This window comes from Schistocerca americana, chromosome 3 (genome assembly GCF_021461395.2).
Source record: "Schistocerca americana isolate TAMUIC-IGC-003095 chromosome 3, iqSchAmer2.1, whole genome shotgun sequence".
Lineage (NCBI taxonomy): Eukaryota > Metazoa > Arthropoda > Insecta > Orthoptera > Acrididae > Schistocerca > Schistocerca americana.
Genome location: NC_060121.1, coordinates 403,778,814 through 403,794,379, shown reverse-complemented (window position 1 = coordinate 403,794,379; position 15,566 = coordinate 403,778,814). Strand labels below are relative to the sequence as shown.

The following is a 15,566-nucleotide window of genomic DNA, read 5'->3' as shown; positions in this document are numbered from 1 at the left end:
GATTGCCGCACATAGCTGTTACTCCTGCAATATTGGAATGTGAGTTCACTCTCATTAGGGTGATCGACAGATCACAATCAAACACCTCGCTGCTCACCTGAACGTCCCTGCTGGTAGTGCTGACGCACTCGTCCACCAGTTGAGGTATTCAACTGTGTCTGGCCACCTGGTTCCTCGCTTCCATCTGTTTGGCCCAGTGAAGGATGCACTCCAAGGGATACAGTGTGTTGATGAACCAAGACGTTGGCTCTGACGTCGACCAGTAAAACCTCCACGTACAGTTACACAGACCCTCCAATTAAGGTGGCATAGGGCCGTCGCACTGCACAGACATTGAGTTGAATAAAGCTGTTTGTAACCAAGACACTTGGGAATAATAGGGTCTATTCCAATCCTGAATAAAACCAACCTGCTTTCAGAAAAAAATGTGTTGCATTACTTATTGAACGCCCCTCGGACGTTAGTGGGACGAATATCTCCATAACACATACGATGATTTTGCTAAATCTACATCTACATACACACCCCGCAAGTCACCCTGTGGTGCACAGCACAGGGTACCATATATCATTGCTAGTCATTTCCTGTTCTGTTCCACTCCCAAATGGCGCGAGGGATAAACGACTGTATTATGCCTCTATATGACCCCTAGTTTCTTTTAACTTCGCGGTCCTTACGCCAAATGTATGTTGTCGGCAATAGAAAGAATCGTTCACCAGTCAGTTGCAAATGGCTGCTCTCCAAGCTTTCTCAAGAGTGCTTCACGAAAAGAATGTCATCTTCCTTCCAGGGATTACCATTTGAGTTCACGAAGTATTTCCGTAATAGTACCGTGTTAATCGAACCCACTGGTAACAAATCTAGCAGCGAGTCTCTGAATTGCTTCAATATCTTCCTTTGATTCGACCTGCTGCAGATCCCAAATACTCGAGCAGTATCAAAGAACGGGTCACACAACTGTTCCCTGGGTGATCTCCTTCGAAGATAAGCTTGACTTTCCTAAAATTCTCCCAGGAAATCGAAGTTGGCCATTCTCCTTACTTACTACCGCCCTTATGTGGTCATTCCATTTCTTATCGCCCTGCAACATTAGGCCTAGATATTTAATCTCTACATCACTTTGCCAAAGGCCACACCAGTAATACTGCACTCGAACATTACAGCATTCTTTTGCCAACCTATCTACATTACCTTAAGTCTTTCCACATTTAGGGCAAGCTGTCATTCATCACATCAAATACAAAGTCAAAGCTATCCTGTATCCTCCTACAGTAACCCAACTTCGACACCTTCCCGTACACTACAGCATCATGAAAAAATTTCTGTATTCAGAAAATAACAGTGGTCCTATCACACTTCCCTGATGCATTACTTCTCTGATGAACACTCGCAGCAAACCGCTGTTAAGGATATTGGTCTGTAATTTTGTGAATTCGTTTCTTTATCCTTCTAACATATAGGATTCACCAGCGCTTTTTTTCCCAATCGGTTGGGACTTTGCGCTGGGCAAGAGATTCTGTATAAATCCAAGCCAAGTACTGTACTCTCTGTAAAATCGAATCGCGATTCCGTACGGCTATGGCGACTTATTTGTTTTCAACTCATTCAGCCATTTCTCAACACCAGGGATGCACGTTTCTACGTCCCCCGTGTAATAGCCTGTTTGTCGGTCAAACGATGGTATGTCTGTACGATCCTCCTGCGTGAATGATTTTTTTAAACGCGAAATTTAAAACTTCAGGTTTCCTTTTGCTGTCATCTATTGCCGTACCAAACTGGTCGATGGGTGTCTGGATAGAAACTTTCGATCCTCTTAGTAATCTTACGCAGGACCAGATTTTTTTGGCAAGATCCTTCAGTAAGGCATAACTGTGCATTCTTTTCCAGAAGCATGAATTTCTACTAATTTCTGCCTGTCAACATTTCCAGGTTCATTTTTTACCCAAGCGAGCCTCTCAGCATTTTCTGAATTTTGTTATTGGGTCTTTTCCATCCCTAATCTTCTCATTATTATTTCTCCAGGTTCAAATGGTTCAAATGGCTCTGAGCACTATGGGACTTAACATCTGTGGTCATCAGTCCCATAGAACTTAGAACTACTTAAACCTAACTAACCTAAGGACATCACACACATCCATGCCCGAGGCAGAATTCGAACCTGCGACCGTAGCAGTCGCGCTTATTTCTCCAGAGCGCGATTTACATGAGGAAAAGATTAGCGTTTAACAACGAGGTCACGAGGGAGGGAGCACAAAGTTGGCTTATGGAAGAATGTAGAAGGAAAATGGCAGTTCCCTTTCGAAGAACCATCCCGTCATTTCCTTTAACTCACGGAAAACCTAAATCAGGATGGCCGGACGCGGGTTTGAATCGTTCTCTTCCCGAACGCGAGTCCATTGTGCTAACCACTGCGCTACCCCGATCGGTCGCGATTTACAATCAGTTTAAAGTTCACACATCATTCCTCTACGTCCATTAATGTGGAACAGAGTGATGTCCATTCATTGTCTAAGTAGGATGCGAACAACTGCTCATCTGCTATTTCTGGTATAAATACTCTTTCGGACAAATTTCATAAAACTGTCCTTGAGACGATCAGGACGCAGAAAGGTCATACGGGCATACGGCCAGAAAAACGCTCCAGCGGGGATATACGCACTTGAAGGTGGAGATCAAAGATCTTTGACAGTGTAGGTGTCAATAACCGAAATCACCCATGAGAAAAAACCAGGCAAGTACAAATGCTCTGTCTGCACTAGTGTTTTAGCTCCACACTCAAGAGGGCTGTGACCTGGAGCATCTTCACGTAGTAGCCACATTGCCTTTCTTACCACCAAAGTCACGTGTTCCAGCAGGGAAGGCAGCGTCGCAAGCACTAAGTGAAGATACAACTCGTCTCTGGGAATTGTGGAAGGACGACTGGTTCCACAAAGTGGTCACCAATAATCCCCGCCCACATTCTGAGGCTGAACCCGTGCCGATGGTGCGCTGTAACCACACACACCATGAAGATTCTCTGCACCCAGCAGGTGGCTGTTCCGAAGACTGGCGCCTCTCGTGACTAACTAACCGACAAACCCGGCACTGCCCGGCTATTCATTTCGCGAATTTTCTATTCGAAAAAATTCCATACATTCGTGAAAACATTTTTGAAATTATGAAAACATCTTTGAAATTATGAAACAGCCGTACAAAGAAATATGCATAATGTGAAATGTATAAGTACAGTATGTAAATTAAGAAACATGATCCCGGACAGTTTCTGTACACTGGGAACAGCTGCTTCGCGTGTCTACAACGCAGTTTGTAAACGTCTCTATGGCAACGACTCTTCATAGTTCTGTAGACGGCTATTGCCTTCGCCTACAGCCGTTTGCGCTTCGCAGTTGAAAGCTATCACAAGCGCTGCCAGCTGTCAGGGATTTTCTTAAGTTGACTGGACTGTCACGAGTGTCTTAACAGTAAAGAATAAATGTATGAAAACTTTATGCATGATACAACAATTTTTCAAGCATCTTAGTGCTTATGACGTCATATGTCTTGAACTGTGTGTCATCCAATGGTGTATACACGTAGGTACATTCAGCGGCATATGTGGATACTGCCTGCGAAATATGTTGCGAATAGAGTTAGTATCAAGCATGATGCGACAGTTTTTCAAGCATCTCATTGTTTGTGACGTCATATTTCCTGAACTATTTTAGGTAGATGGTTCTTATCGCCGCAGCGATTGTTGCTTGACAGTGAAGGACACGAGGGCCAAGTCCGTCTGAAATCGCTCCACTGCTTTACGAGCAAAGATCGGCAAGAATTTGCCTACTGCGCTACTTGTTTGGGACGCTTTACTTGACTAACAACGGTTATGAAGCTGTAAAGTGCCACAGATTCCGTTGAGTACCACGATTTCCTTTGACTACTTATATCTGTTATGATAACCATCTCGCGGGGCAGTCATAGCTGCTAATATCAAATTTCTCTCTCAGCATATTACGCATACGTTTATCCGTAATGCGACTTCCAGCTTCATGCATATTCATGTAAACCAGAATGAACCAGAATGAGAAACGCTCCTATCATAGCACAAAAAAGGAGATTGTGTCTTGGGGACGTAAAAGACGGGAACTAGCTTTATGACTCATCTAACAACTTCAAGGACATTTAAATCAAAATTTCTTGACATATACGCGCTTTTTTATTTTTTAGTATTAGTAACCATGTCATGTAAAACAATGCATCATGTCAAATAAAGTAAAATGACTCGTGATCTCATATCGTACCACATGATATTGCTCCCAAAGGTACCATTTTACCTTAATCCGGCGGGACAGACGAGTGCATCGATGAATTATTCCGCTTTAAGGCTATCTAGGCACAGCAGTAATTACCTGTTGCTAAAGTAGCAGCGGCTGTCTGAAAAGTTCAAAAAGTTCAGTGGACTTCCCTAAGTAATTTGGGCAACACTAGGATCCACGTGGGTTTTAACTAGAGGTTATTCCATTAAGCAAGAATAAAAGTGATCTTTCCAAACATGGGAGCATCGACTTTACGCAAGCAAGGGCGTAGTACAATACCGGCAATCAGATCCCCTGAATACAAAAATTCATTTACTGAAATTTCACCATTAATTTATCCCAACATAATTCTATTGTCTATTTCCTAGCATCAAACTAACACCATTGTTCATAAGAGCTATTCACTGCTCAGCAGAGTTCGCGTTTTTTTTAAGTCCACGCGAGACCAGCTTTAAATCCTTTATAAGTATCGAAGAACTTTGTAGAGTATAGACGATACTAGTGAACGCGGCAGAGTCGCCGCCCAAACCACCGAACTACAGTGGCTCACTGCTCTCGTTTCCATCGACCAACTCCCCAGGCGCTCCACAAAATCCAGCTGCCTTAATCCCTCGTAGTTCTCTGCCTACGGGTTGTCCCGTCTCTCTTGTATCTAACGTCACAAAATGAGTGTTCCCAGAACAACACAAATTATTAAATAAAAGTATCTTTCTCAAAAGTTACAAACGGCGTTGCATGCGTGCTATCAGGAAAAGAAAAGTAAGACTAATTGGCAGATTCTGTATCAATTGGAAAATGAGATAAACTGTTGCTAATTTTATTGATACTTGTGTAAATTAGTCGTATAAAAGAAACATATGTAACTCATTTGGTGTATAGCGTCTTTGTTATAGGAATTGTCTCGTCTTTCTGTTCGACCATTCAGATTGATGATATGTCTCGCCATTCTCTCATTAGTTCATGTATTTAATTTTAATCTGATTATTTTTCACTTTTTCTAGTCAAGTAAATATATTACATCGTCTTAAGGTTCATTAAGATCCCATAGTGCCTATAAGTTGGCTTGTCTTGCGTGTCAATACGTTTCTTATGGTTAGTTGATTACAAACAAATTAATTGTGGAATTACGAAAATTTGAGCTTTTGCACCAGTCTAGTATATTGTATTGCAAGTCTGAGTAGTTGATTGACAGCTATACGGCGATACCATGATGCTTGTAAATCTGAAAAGTACTCTTTGTGTTATTCATTTTCGAAGTGCTAGCGCACTTACCTGCCTTTCATTGCGAATATCTTTTACTCAGTGTCTTCGTACAGTTTTTTCTTCATTCATTACAAACAGGTGTACTTGCAAATTATGAAGCATGTAGGTAACCTACATTGTAGTTGATGATGATGACGATGATGATGATGATGATGTTTTGTTTGTGGTGCGCTCAACTGCGCGCTCATCAGCGCCCATACAAAGTCCAAATTTTTACGCAGTCTAGTTTTATTTCACAGTCTAGTCTAGCCACTGTCGCGAATGATGATGACGATGATGATAATGATGATGAAATGATGAGGACAACACAAACACCCAGTTCCCGGGCAGACTACAATGAAGTGACAAAAGTCATGGGATAGCGATATGCTCATATACAGATGACGGTAGTAACGAGTATACAACGTATAAAGGGGCAGTGCATTGGCGGAGCTGTAATTTGTACTCAGATGACTGATATGAAAAGGTTTCCCACGTGATTATGGACGCACGACTGGAATTAAAAGCCTTTGAAAGTCGGATGGTAATTAGAGCTGGAAGCATGGAACATTCCATTTCGGTAATCGTTAGGGAATTCAATGTTCCGAGATCCACAGTGTCAAGAGTATGCTGAAAATACCAGATTTCAGGCATTACCTCTCACTAAGGACAACGCAGTGGCCGACAGCCTTCACTTAACGACCCAGAACAGCGGCGTTTGCGTAGGATTGTCAGCGCTAACAGACAAGCAGCACTGCATAAAATAACCGCATAACTCAATGTGGGACGTACGACGAACGTTCCGTTAAAACGGTGGGGTGAAATTTGGTGTTAATGGGCTACGGCAGCAGACAAAGGCACTAGTGCCTTTGCTAACGGCACGACATTGCTTGTAGTGCCTCTCCTGGGCTCGTGGCCACATCGGTTGGACCCTGGACGACTGGAAAACCGTGGCCTAGTCAGATGAGTCCCGATTTCAGTTGGTAAGAGCTGATGGTAGGTTCCGAGTGTGGCGCAGACCCGAAGGAGCCATGGGCACAAATTTTCAACAAGTCACTGTACAAACTGGTAGTGGCTCCATAATGGCATGGGCTATGTTTACATGAAGTGGACTGGATCTTCTCGTGCAACTCAACCGATCATTGACTGGAAATTGTTATTTTCAGTTAGTTGGAGATCATTTGCAGCCGTTCATGGACTTCATGTTATAGATGGCAATGCGCCACGACACCGGGCCACAATCGTTCACGATTGGTTTGAAGAACATTCCGGACAATTCTAGCGAATGATTTAGCCACATAGATCGCCCGGCATGAATCCCATCGAACATATATGGGACATAATCTAGAAGTCAGTTCGTGCATAACATCCTGCAGCGGCAATACTTTCGCAATTATGGACAGATATAGAGTCAGCATAGCTCAATATTTCTGTTGAGGGCTTGTTGAGTCCACGCCGCGTCGAGTTGCTGCACAAAGTCGGTCAAAAGGAGGTCCGTCGTGGGGTTACGAGGCATTCCATGACATATTTGTCGAATTCTGCCAGTGTTCAGGACAGAAGCCATTATGCATCTTCAACTAGTAGTGACGATCGGATTGTGTGCTGTGCCTCTGCTGTCGTGTTGCTGAGTACCTGTTTTCAACAGACGCACCTACTTGCAGGCCCGGTGTTGTCTGAATGCATCCTCGAGTATGCTGATATTCGCCACCGATAGCGGGTACGTATGTTCCAACCATCGAGCACTCTTGAGAAACTGGATTTAAATCCCTATAATGCCATTACAGCGCTTCCTAACTCTTCTTAAATGATTATTTAATTACATCTACATCTACATGGATACTGCGCAAGCCACAGTACAGTGCGTGGCGGAGGGTACCCTGTACCACTACTAGTTATTTCCTTTCCTGTTCCAATCGCAAATAGAGTGTGGCAAGAACAACAGTCGATATGCCTCCGTATCAGTCCTAGAAGACTTCGTGGTCCTTACGCGCAATGTATGTTAGCGGGAGTAGAGTCGTTTGGCAGCCATCTTCAAATGGCAATGCAAAATGCCGAAGTCAGCGTCTGATGAAAGGAGATTACACCAATAATGTGACGTGCAGACACTGCACACCAAACCCCGACCTTCTAATCGTGCAATTACGTTTTGTGGAAGTTATACAGAGTCTCCGCTGCCCAGATCTTGTGATTCTGGGAGTTGACATAGCCACTTAGGTGAAATGAGGCTTCGTCAGACATAAAGAACAGATCCATGTCCAAGCCATTCGTAGTTAACTTAGTGAACAGCCACTCCCAAAACTGGAGGCGCTAAGGAGCATCTGCTGGTTTTAATGCATGAAGAACAGATACTTGGTAGGGATACATGTACAGGTCCAAGTGGAATTTTTATCCACATGATCGATGTGACATGCTAGTATCTTGGGACCGACGTCAGGTTGATCTGATAGGACTTGAAGCATTTTGTGGTAAACTGCAGCCACATTTTCTGGTGTGTGGAATGTTTTCTGACTTGTCCAAAGCAGATCCTGTCGGACGCCGTTTTCGGACTAAGTGATGCATGGCACTCTTTGCTGGCAATTTGACGCCATTCAATTTCTCAGCAAACAACTGACCACACCATTTCCATGACTTTGTTGTCACATAATTTCCCACAACGAACACTTGCTCCTCCACAGTGAGTACCATGGTCTCCTTTGCACTGCTCCACTCACACTGGCACAGCCCACACTATGCTCTGAACTGGAGTGGATCATGTGGTGGGCGTATGCGTGGTGTGCACATCATGGGGTGTTATTATATGCATACATTCATGTCCAATCGTGCCACTTTTATTTGCCCCAAACTGTATAAGGGATAGGACTGGACCCAAAATTGAACCCTGTAGGACTCCCTTTGTGATTTTTTTTTTTTTTTTCCAGTCACTAAAATTTTCTACCTTTCAACCGTTGATTTCCAGAATGAAATATTCACTCTGCAGCAGAGTGTATGCTGATTCCTGGCAGATTAAAACTGAGTGCCAGACACAGACTTGAACTCGGGAACTTTGCCTTCCATGGGCAAGTGCTCTACCAGCTGAACTACCCAAGCACAACTCAGGATCCAGCCTCATAGAGCCTTACTTCAAGAGCTACTCTCGCTGCACCAGGATGACCTTTCGATTATCGCCCCAGCAGTCAATATTGTTTCATTGCCACCAGATTTAATAAAACATTGTTGTTAAAATTTCCCACTTTAACACGGGTTCTCGTTCACAGGTGCTGGAGAAACCAGGACAGCTCACATGGCTGGACCTGTCGTTCAACCAGCTTTCGAGTCTGCCTGATGACCTGTGCCACTTCTTGGGGCTGAAGATCCTGTACCTGCACGGCAACCGGCTGTCCGAGCTGTCGCAGGCGCTGCGCGTGCTGTCGCGTCTGCCGCAGCTGTACAGCCTCACCCTGCACGGCAACCCCGTCCAGCAGAGACCCGACTACCGCGCCGCAGTGCTCGCCGGCCTGCCAGCGCTGCGCTGCCTCGACTTCACCAACGTCACCGCGTCCGAGAGGGCCGCCACCAGCCCGCGGTGACTCATTTTACCACTCCAGCTGGAAAGCCTACCCAGCAGTGGCCCACAACGGTGCAGCTGGGAGCGTCTGTGTTTGTCGATTTATGGTAATTGACAGTGAGATTATTGGTGCCCTGCCAGAAAGGGTACCTAAACTTCAGTGCCTCGACTTCTCCAATGTTATTGCATCCGGGAGGTTGTCGCCAGCGCGCACGAACTCCTGTTCCTGTCGCAGTCGGCAACCCCATCCAGGAGCGACCCAACTATCAAACAGGCTGCGCTGCCTTGTCTTGAGTTCACCAACGTCAGTGTCCCTGAAATGGCCATCATCAGCTCCTCTCCCGACTGCTGGCAAGATGAGGAGCTTCCATTTCACCTGAACGCCACAAAGAGAGACAGTCGTCCGCTGACTGATGTTCTCTCAGTGCTGAAATAGCTTTCACTGACGTTACTAGTACTTCAGCAGCCCCCTTTCTCTGTTTTATTGATTTTCATCTCAGTCCTTTATGGACAGTGCTGCGTGTACTTCACCATCAGTGCCCCAAAGCACTGGCATGTGTTGACTCTGCATCTGCTCGCCGCGTAATTTCTTTGTAACACTGTGATCTAGAAAAGCGGAGACAGAGCAGTTTGAAGTGCACAACAAAACCTCATTAGTGCCTCTGTAATATACAGACTTATTAATGTTTGAAAAATCCAGATGTTACGTAGATGATACTCAGACACGTAATTTAATATAATTACTTTTGAATACATTATGGGAGTGGCAGTGATCAATGAGTTACAAATATTTACTATTAAAAACAGTCTTGATCACGTTTTATTTATTAAGTCGACCGGTTTCGACCACTACTGTGGTCATCTTCAGACCATTGAGTAGGAACCTCTTACTGCTGGAGAATCATTACTGGTTCTAGTGATTCTCCATCAGTAAGAGGTTCCTACACAATGGTCTGAAGATGACCACAGTAGTGGTCGAAACCGGTCGACTTAATAAATAAATCGTGATCAAGACTGTTTTTAATAGTAAATAATTTAATATAAGACACATGAGGACGCAGGTGTAGTTAAATACCCCAAAAGTGGATGACAAATTTTAAATAGGTGACGCCAACAGATGACGTACCTCGCCGTGCGTATAGTGATTGGGCTTGTCGACCCACCCTCGCCCAGCAGGGGGCAGTACTTCCCATCGCTCCGTTACCCCACTCTGTTTTCGAACATATTTTGTAAAAATGTGATCTGCTGTAAACGTAGAAGTTACAAAATTATTGTCCTCTCTGTAACCACGCAAAAGCTGTTCTAATTTTCAGATTGTACTTATTAAAGAATATGTAGGTCATTTACTTCTATCGATGTAATTCGGAAACTTATAGTTCTTTACTATGGTATGTTTTCGTTGCACTGAACTTTGCAGTTAACCATCGGAGACGGCGAGACCGGTAAATAAAACAATAAATCTTAACGCAATGCAGAAAAACAGTGCCTGCCAGGTGCAAGGCTCGAACCCTGACCCCTCGTGCCAACGTCGCGCAAGTAGTTCCGGAATACTTGACTTGGGTTGGGATGATCAGATGCAACACACCAATAGACTTCACCATTGCACATGCTGCGATGTACGTCATACGGTGACATCACATGTTAGCATTATTCACCCACTTTTGTGGTGTTCCCGAGATTTGCGCCCCCATGTTTCTTATATTAAATAACTTGTCTCAGCTTTATCTACGTCGCTTCGGGGGTTTTTAAACGGTAATTAGAATCACCCAGTATTATGATAGTGAGCAAGCTCATTTGAAGGGTACGACATTGGACTCATATTTTGGAGGAATCATAGGTAAATCTTGCACAGGTTTAGGTGCTTTGCAGAACTCTTGAACGGAAATGGTTGTAGACTTACTAGCTCATCCTTATGGCCCGATATCAGTTGTGTACTAGAACTAATCAAATGGACTCTGTGAAAAAGCCTCCTCAGTTACCAATGTGAAACTGCATGGTTTGTTTGCTTGAAGGTCCATCCCATGAATTGTCTAGTGGTAGGGGTTCATTTTGACATCATCTACCACCCTCTAGGAAATACTTCGTACTTTAACATGGATATTCATTCACAAATGCTGGTGAAACCATGGCAGCTCACTTGGCTGGGCCTATCGTTCAACCAGCTTTCGAGTCTGCCTGACGGTCTGTGCTAGTTCTCACAGGTGCAGATGCTGTACTTGCACAGCTAGTTGTCTTACAGAGTCTGCATCCTTCAGCCACTGGTGCATCCACAACCTAAAAGTCCATTCTTCTCTGACAGGTGTAACAAAAATCAAAAAGCATAGTCTGTTGTGAGGCTGTTGCTTCTCCACTTCGTTGCAAAATCACAAATTTAGATTTAGCTGAAACCTCTAGCACTGTTCTTTTATGACCGGAACAGACAGTCATCACATCATGTTGAACGTTCAGGATGAAACTTTTGTTTCATCCTGGACTCTGACATCACACTGTTGTACACTCACGAATCTGTATGTCATAAGGAATGTATAAAATCACTGTGACTACTGTTTTTTTGTCGGTTTCTTCTGGCTACTTTTGATCACGTAACATACCAGCAAAGTTAGGTAGTCAATTGCGGTACTGGATGTGAATGCATCTGAAAAATGGAAATAATTGTTTCGATATGTTTTCTATATTTCTCCTTGTAATAATTATAGGTTAAAGCAAAAGTCCTTTCACACTAATCAGATTTCCAGGAATATAATTTATCTTTTGTGGAGGATCTCATTTTTTCTTTGTGTTTTAAATTTTTTGCTTCTTCATTAACGCATCATTGAATTCTGTCTAGGATATTTCAACATCCATTCACACATCTCCACTCTTAACCGTGTAAGTTTGAAGTGCTTTTTGCGTTACTCTTTATTTTACCTTGTCACCCTCCAGTGTTCCTAAAGCCTCGTCATTATAATTTGCTGTAAGGACTTCTAGTCAGTTCCACACAGGGGTAATGAACTCTACAGTACCATGTGTCCATCTGCTTCAAACTCTTCCTTACCATAAGCATTTCTTGAAACAGTAATATATGTACTGTTTATCCATCTACATCTTCTTCAAAGTCTTCCACACTTTTATCATCATCATCATTGTCTCACCATCATCATCATTATCCATTTCCACAATAGGATCATGTTCTCCTTTAGACCACTCCAAATTCAAGTATTACCATTTTCAACATTAAACATCCATTCCAACCAGCTTACTCTATTCAAGTCTTGGTCTCACTGCATAGCTTTTACTCTCCATATTTCTCTATATTAGCAAATTAACTGTCCCTCATTTTAATTAAGTTGTGCCATAAAGTTCTTATCTGCAGAATTCAATTCAGAACCTCTTCATTTGCTGTTCAGCCTACCCATCTAATTGTCAGCATTCTTCTATAATGGTATGTTCAAACGCTTCTGTTCTCTCCATATCTTACTGTTTGCTGCCGATCTTTCACTTCAATATAAGGCTACATTCCAGATAAATGCCTTCAGAAAAGAAAACTTTTCTTGGTATTGCCATTCTACATTTTATATCGTCCGCACTGGTGCCATCATTAGTTATTTCTCTGTTCAAATGGCAAAGCTAATCTTCTACTTTCTGCGTTTCATTTCCTAATCTCATTTCCTCACAATAAACGAATTTAATCTGAATACACCCCATTATATATCTGCTACTTTATAACTTCTCTGAAAGACATGATTCATTTCGTTCAACTAAATTTTCAAGTCGTTTGTTGTCTATTAAAAAGCTAAAATATCATTGCCAGACCTTGAAGGTTTTATTTCTTCTCCCTAGACTTTAATTTCATTCCCTTTAATTTATATTTATGGTTTCTTTATTTTCTAGAGTTTAAATCTATTTGTTAATTTTATTCAAAGCACTTCCTCTTTTACATTCTATTTTATGAATCTGTGAGGTATCAGTTGAGCATTTAGCACACCCTTGAGAGGCTACATGTTCAAAACCTGGTGACCTTCACAGTTAACAGATCACTCTCCATGAGATTATGTGAAATGGAAAAGCAGAGTCGTGCAATAGATAACTGACTGTCTGTATCAAACAGAGTCACATCTCACACAGAAATATTGATAAGAGTTTCCATTGAGCTACTTAATGAAACTACAGATCACTATAACAATCTGATTTATTGCAGGATGCATGTATATGATTCTAATCAATAAACAAGTAATGCAAATCATTGGATAAGGGTACAAGGATGTGAAGACTTGTAAAAAAGACCTTTGCACAGGTGGGTCGGTTTGAGATAGAATGATAATGATACAAAAACTAACTAAGTCCACGAGTGATGATGATTGTTGAATAAGTTGTTATACCAAAGAAAAGACCCGGAAAACTACGAACAATCAGCCGTGCTCTCGCCTGTGTGCATACTGAGTGCAGCTAGCAGGCTATGAATTAGTTGAAAACAAATAACTCTACGGTCGGCTCATCGCGACACACACAAATGCAACTCATGACTCTGCTGATATTCAGGTGCAGAGGATGGCTGCAGTAGTGGCTGAGAATTCTGAGTTCCGCTCCAGTATCTGTGATCAGCTCTAAAGTGAAGACATCTCTGTTCTCTCCCTGACACCTGATGATGAAGAAATATCTTTTCATACCCTAGAATGAAGTGGCTTTCACTTTTCCTCCACAAAATTTAGTTGGTCGTGCCAACTTTGGAATCTCATAGCCAGTCACATTGTAAATTCTGAGTTCTGACAAATGAAAAGTTTATAACAATTTGCAACAATTTCTCTTCTTCTAATGAAACTGCCATGGTTAACAAAGACCACTCAGTTCTTTTTTAGAGAGGGGTAGAAGACGTAAGTTCGCTCCCACTGTCTGTGTGTTTTCATATACCCTCCAATGATAACAGCTGTAGGTGTGCACTCACAAGTTCTCCTCATCCCAATAACCAAAATAATTAATACGAGCCAATTTGGGCTTCCATAAAAAATTTAAACATATACACGTGTGACCACCTTTGACCCAGAATAGCCATCACCCATGCTGAATGTGCCTTGTTTTTCTCCTGATGCCACAGATTTTATTTTTTACCAAAGGGCATTCTTTAAGCTCCTCCCTTTCTGAAAGTTTACAACATGCTAGAAACACTCCTTCTTGGTCTGCCACTCCCTCAGCAATCACCTCATGTTTTTGCATCTGTCGAAAAAACAATGCTCTGTCCCAGCCCCTACCTCCCTAACTCCTGGCTTTCAACAGGAACATTTTTACTGTCTGCCACACTCCCCTTTGGTGCTCTCATCCGTTCTCGTAGCCCGCTAGCTGTCTCATGTTGCAGAGAAACGTAATGAAGACCTGTCAGAATGCAGAGTTAAAGAAAAGATTACTTACATCGTCAGTCATTGGTGTTAGATTTAACTGCATTCATACTTTCATGCAGAAATAAAAATTTAAATGGATCATCATCATTTGAAAATGATTTATTAAGAAGGTTGTGGGCCAGTTTTGGAAAGAGTGTCCCACAACATAGCAGTAATTAAAATTTGTGTTGAATGAGCTAGTCTGTGTCTCAGAGTTCTAGCTTTATTCTGCATCTTGCCAGCCTGTGATCACTAGAGATACTGAACTATTGTGAGACTGACATATAAAGTATCATTTCTTTTCTGTTGGATAAAAGACAACGAAACTCATTTTTAATTCCCTTTGGTCATTTATTATGTGTGTCACTGCTGAACTTAGTAATCAGAGCTAGATGTTTGTTGGGCCATCATCTGCAAAGCCATCATCTGCAAATCCTCAGTACAGAAGGATAATGCTTTGTGCATGTGGTGTGTATACATCTTACTCATCATAATTAACAACAAACAAAAAATTACAGTTATGACTCAGAGTATTTACACATACTGCAATCGAGCAGGGTTAAAACATACACAAGTGTGAAGGATAAGATCAAGTCACAAAATTCTCAGTTTATCTGAACTATTAGTTTATCAACATCATCGAAATGTGTATCATTATTTATTTTCATATGGCAGATTAGGAATATTTTACAAAGAATTCACTCCATTATTATAATGTTCTACAGAACAGACCGACTGGAACTAAAATTAAAACTGTTTATCAGGACAAAATTATCTAAAATCATTTTACACAAATAGTTAGCACTATTCACAAATAGCTAATATTATATATCATGAACAAGAAAAACGTTCAGAGATCATAAATTCTAGAAATGTAACATTCAGTATGAATAGAACATGTTTGCAAATTTTCTTTCTAAGATGAACTTCAGTGTATTCTGTGACGAAATGCATAGAAAGTAATTAAGGTGACAATTGCAAAAAAATTATCTACGAAAATATGTTATAGTACTAGAGATCATTTGGGTAAGTGGAGATACACAAACATCCAGAATACCAGAACCCAATACCTAACACTGTGTTTTACTTTCAACATATGTGCGAGGATAGTAGCCAGCCGTCACATGAAATAATTTC

At 42.0% G+C, this 15,566-nt stretch overlaps 1 protein-coding gene across 1 annotated transcript in view; it reads left to right on the top strand.

Moving 5' to 3' along the window:
• The window catches only part of LOC124607031 (leucine-rich repeat-containing protein 51-like), a 100,554-nt gene extending 91,413 nt beyond the window's left edge, over nucleotides 1-9,141 (top strand). Inside the window, exon 5 of the mRNA XM_047139200.1 lies at nucleotides 8,789-9,141. Coding sequence (XP_046995156.1) covers nucleotides 8,789-9,100 — 312 coding nt within the window. The 3' untranslated portion in view covers nucleotides 9,101-9,141. The remainder of the gene's footprint in view (nucleotides 1-8,788) is intronic.
• The last annotated feature ends 6,425 nt before the right edge of the window (nucleotides 9,142-15,566 follow it).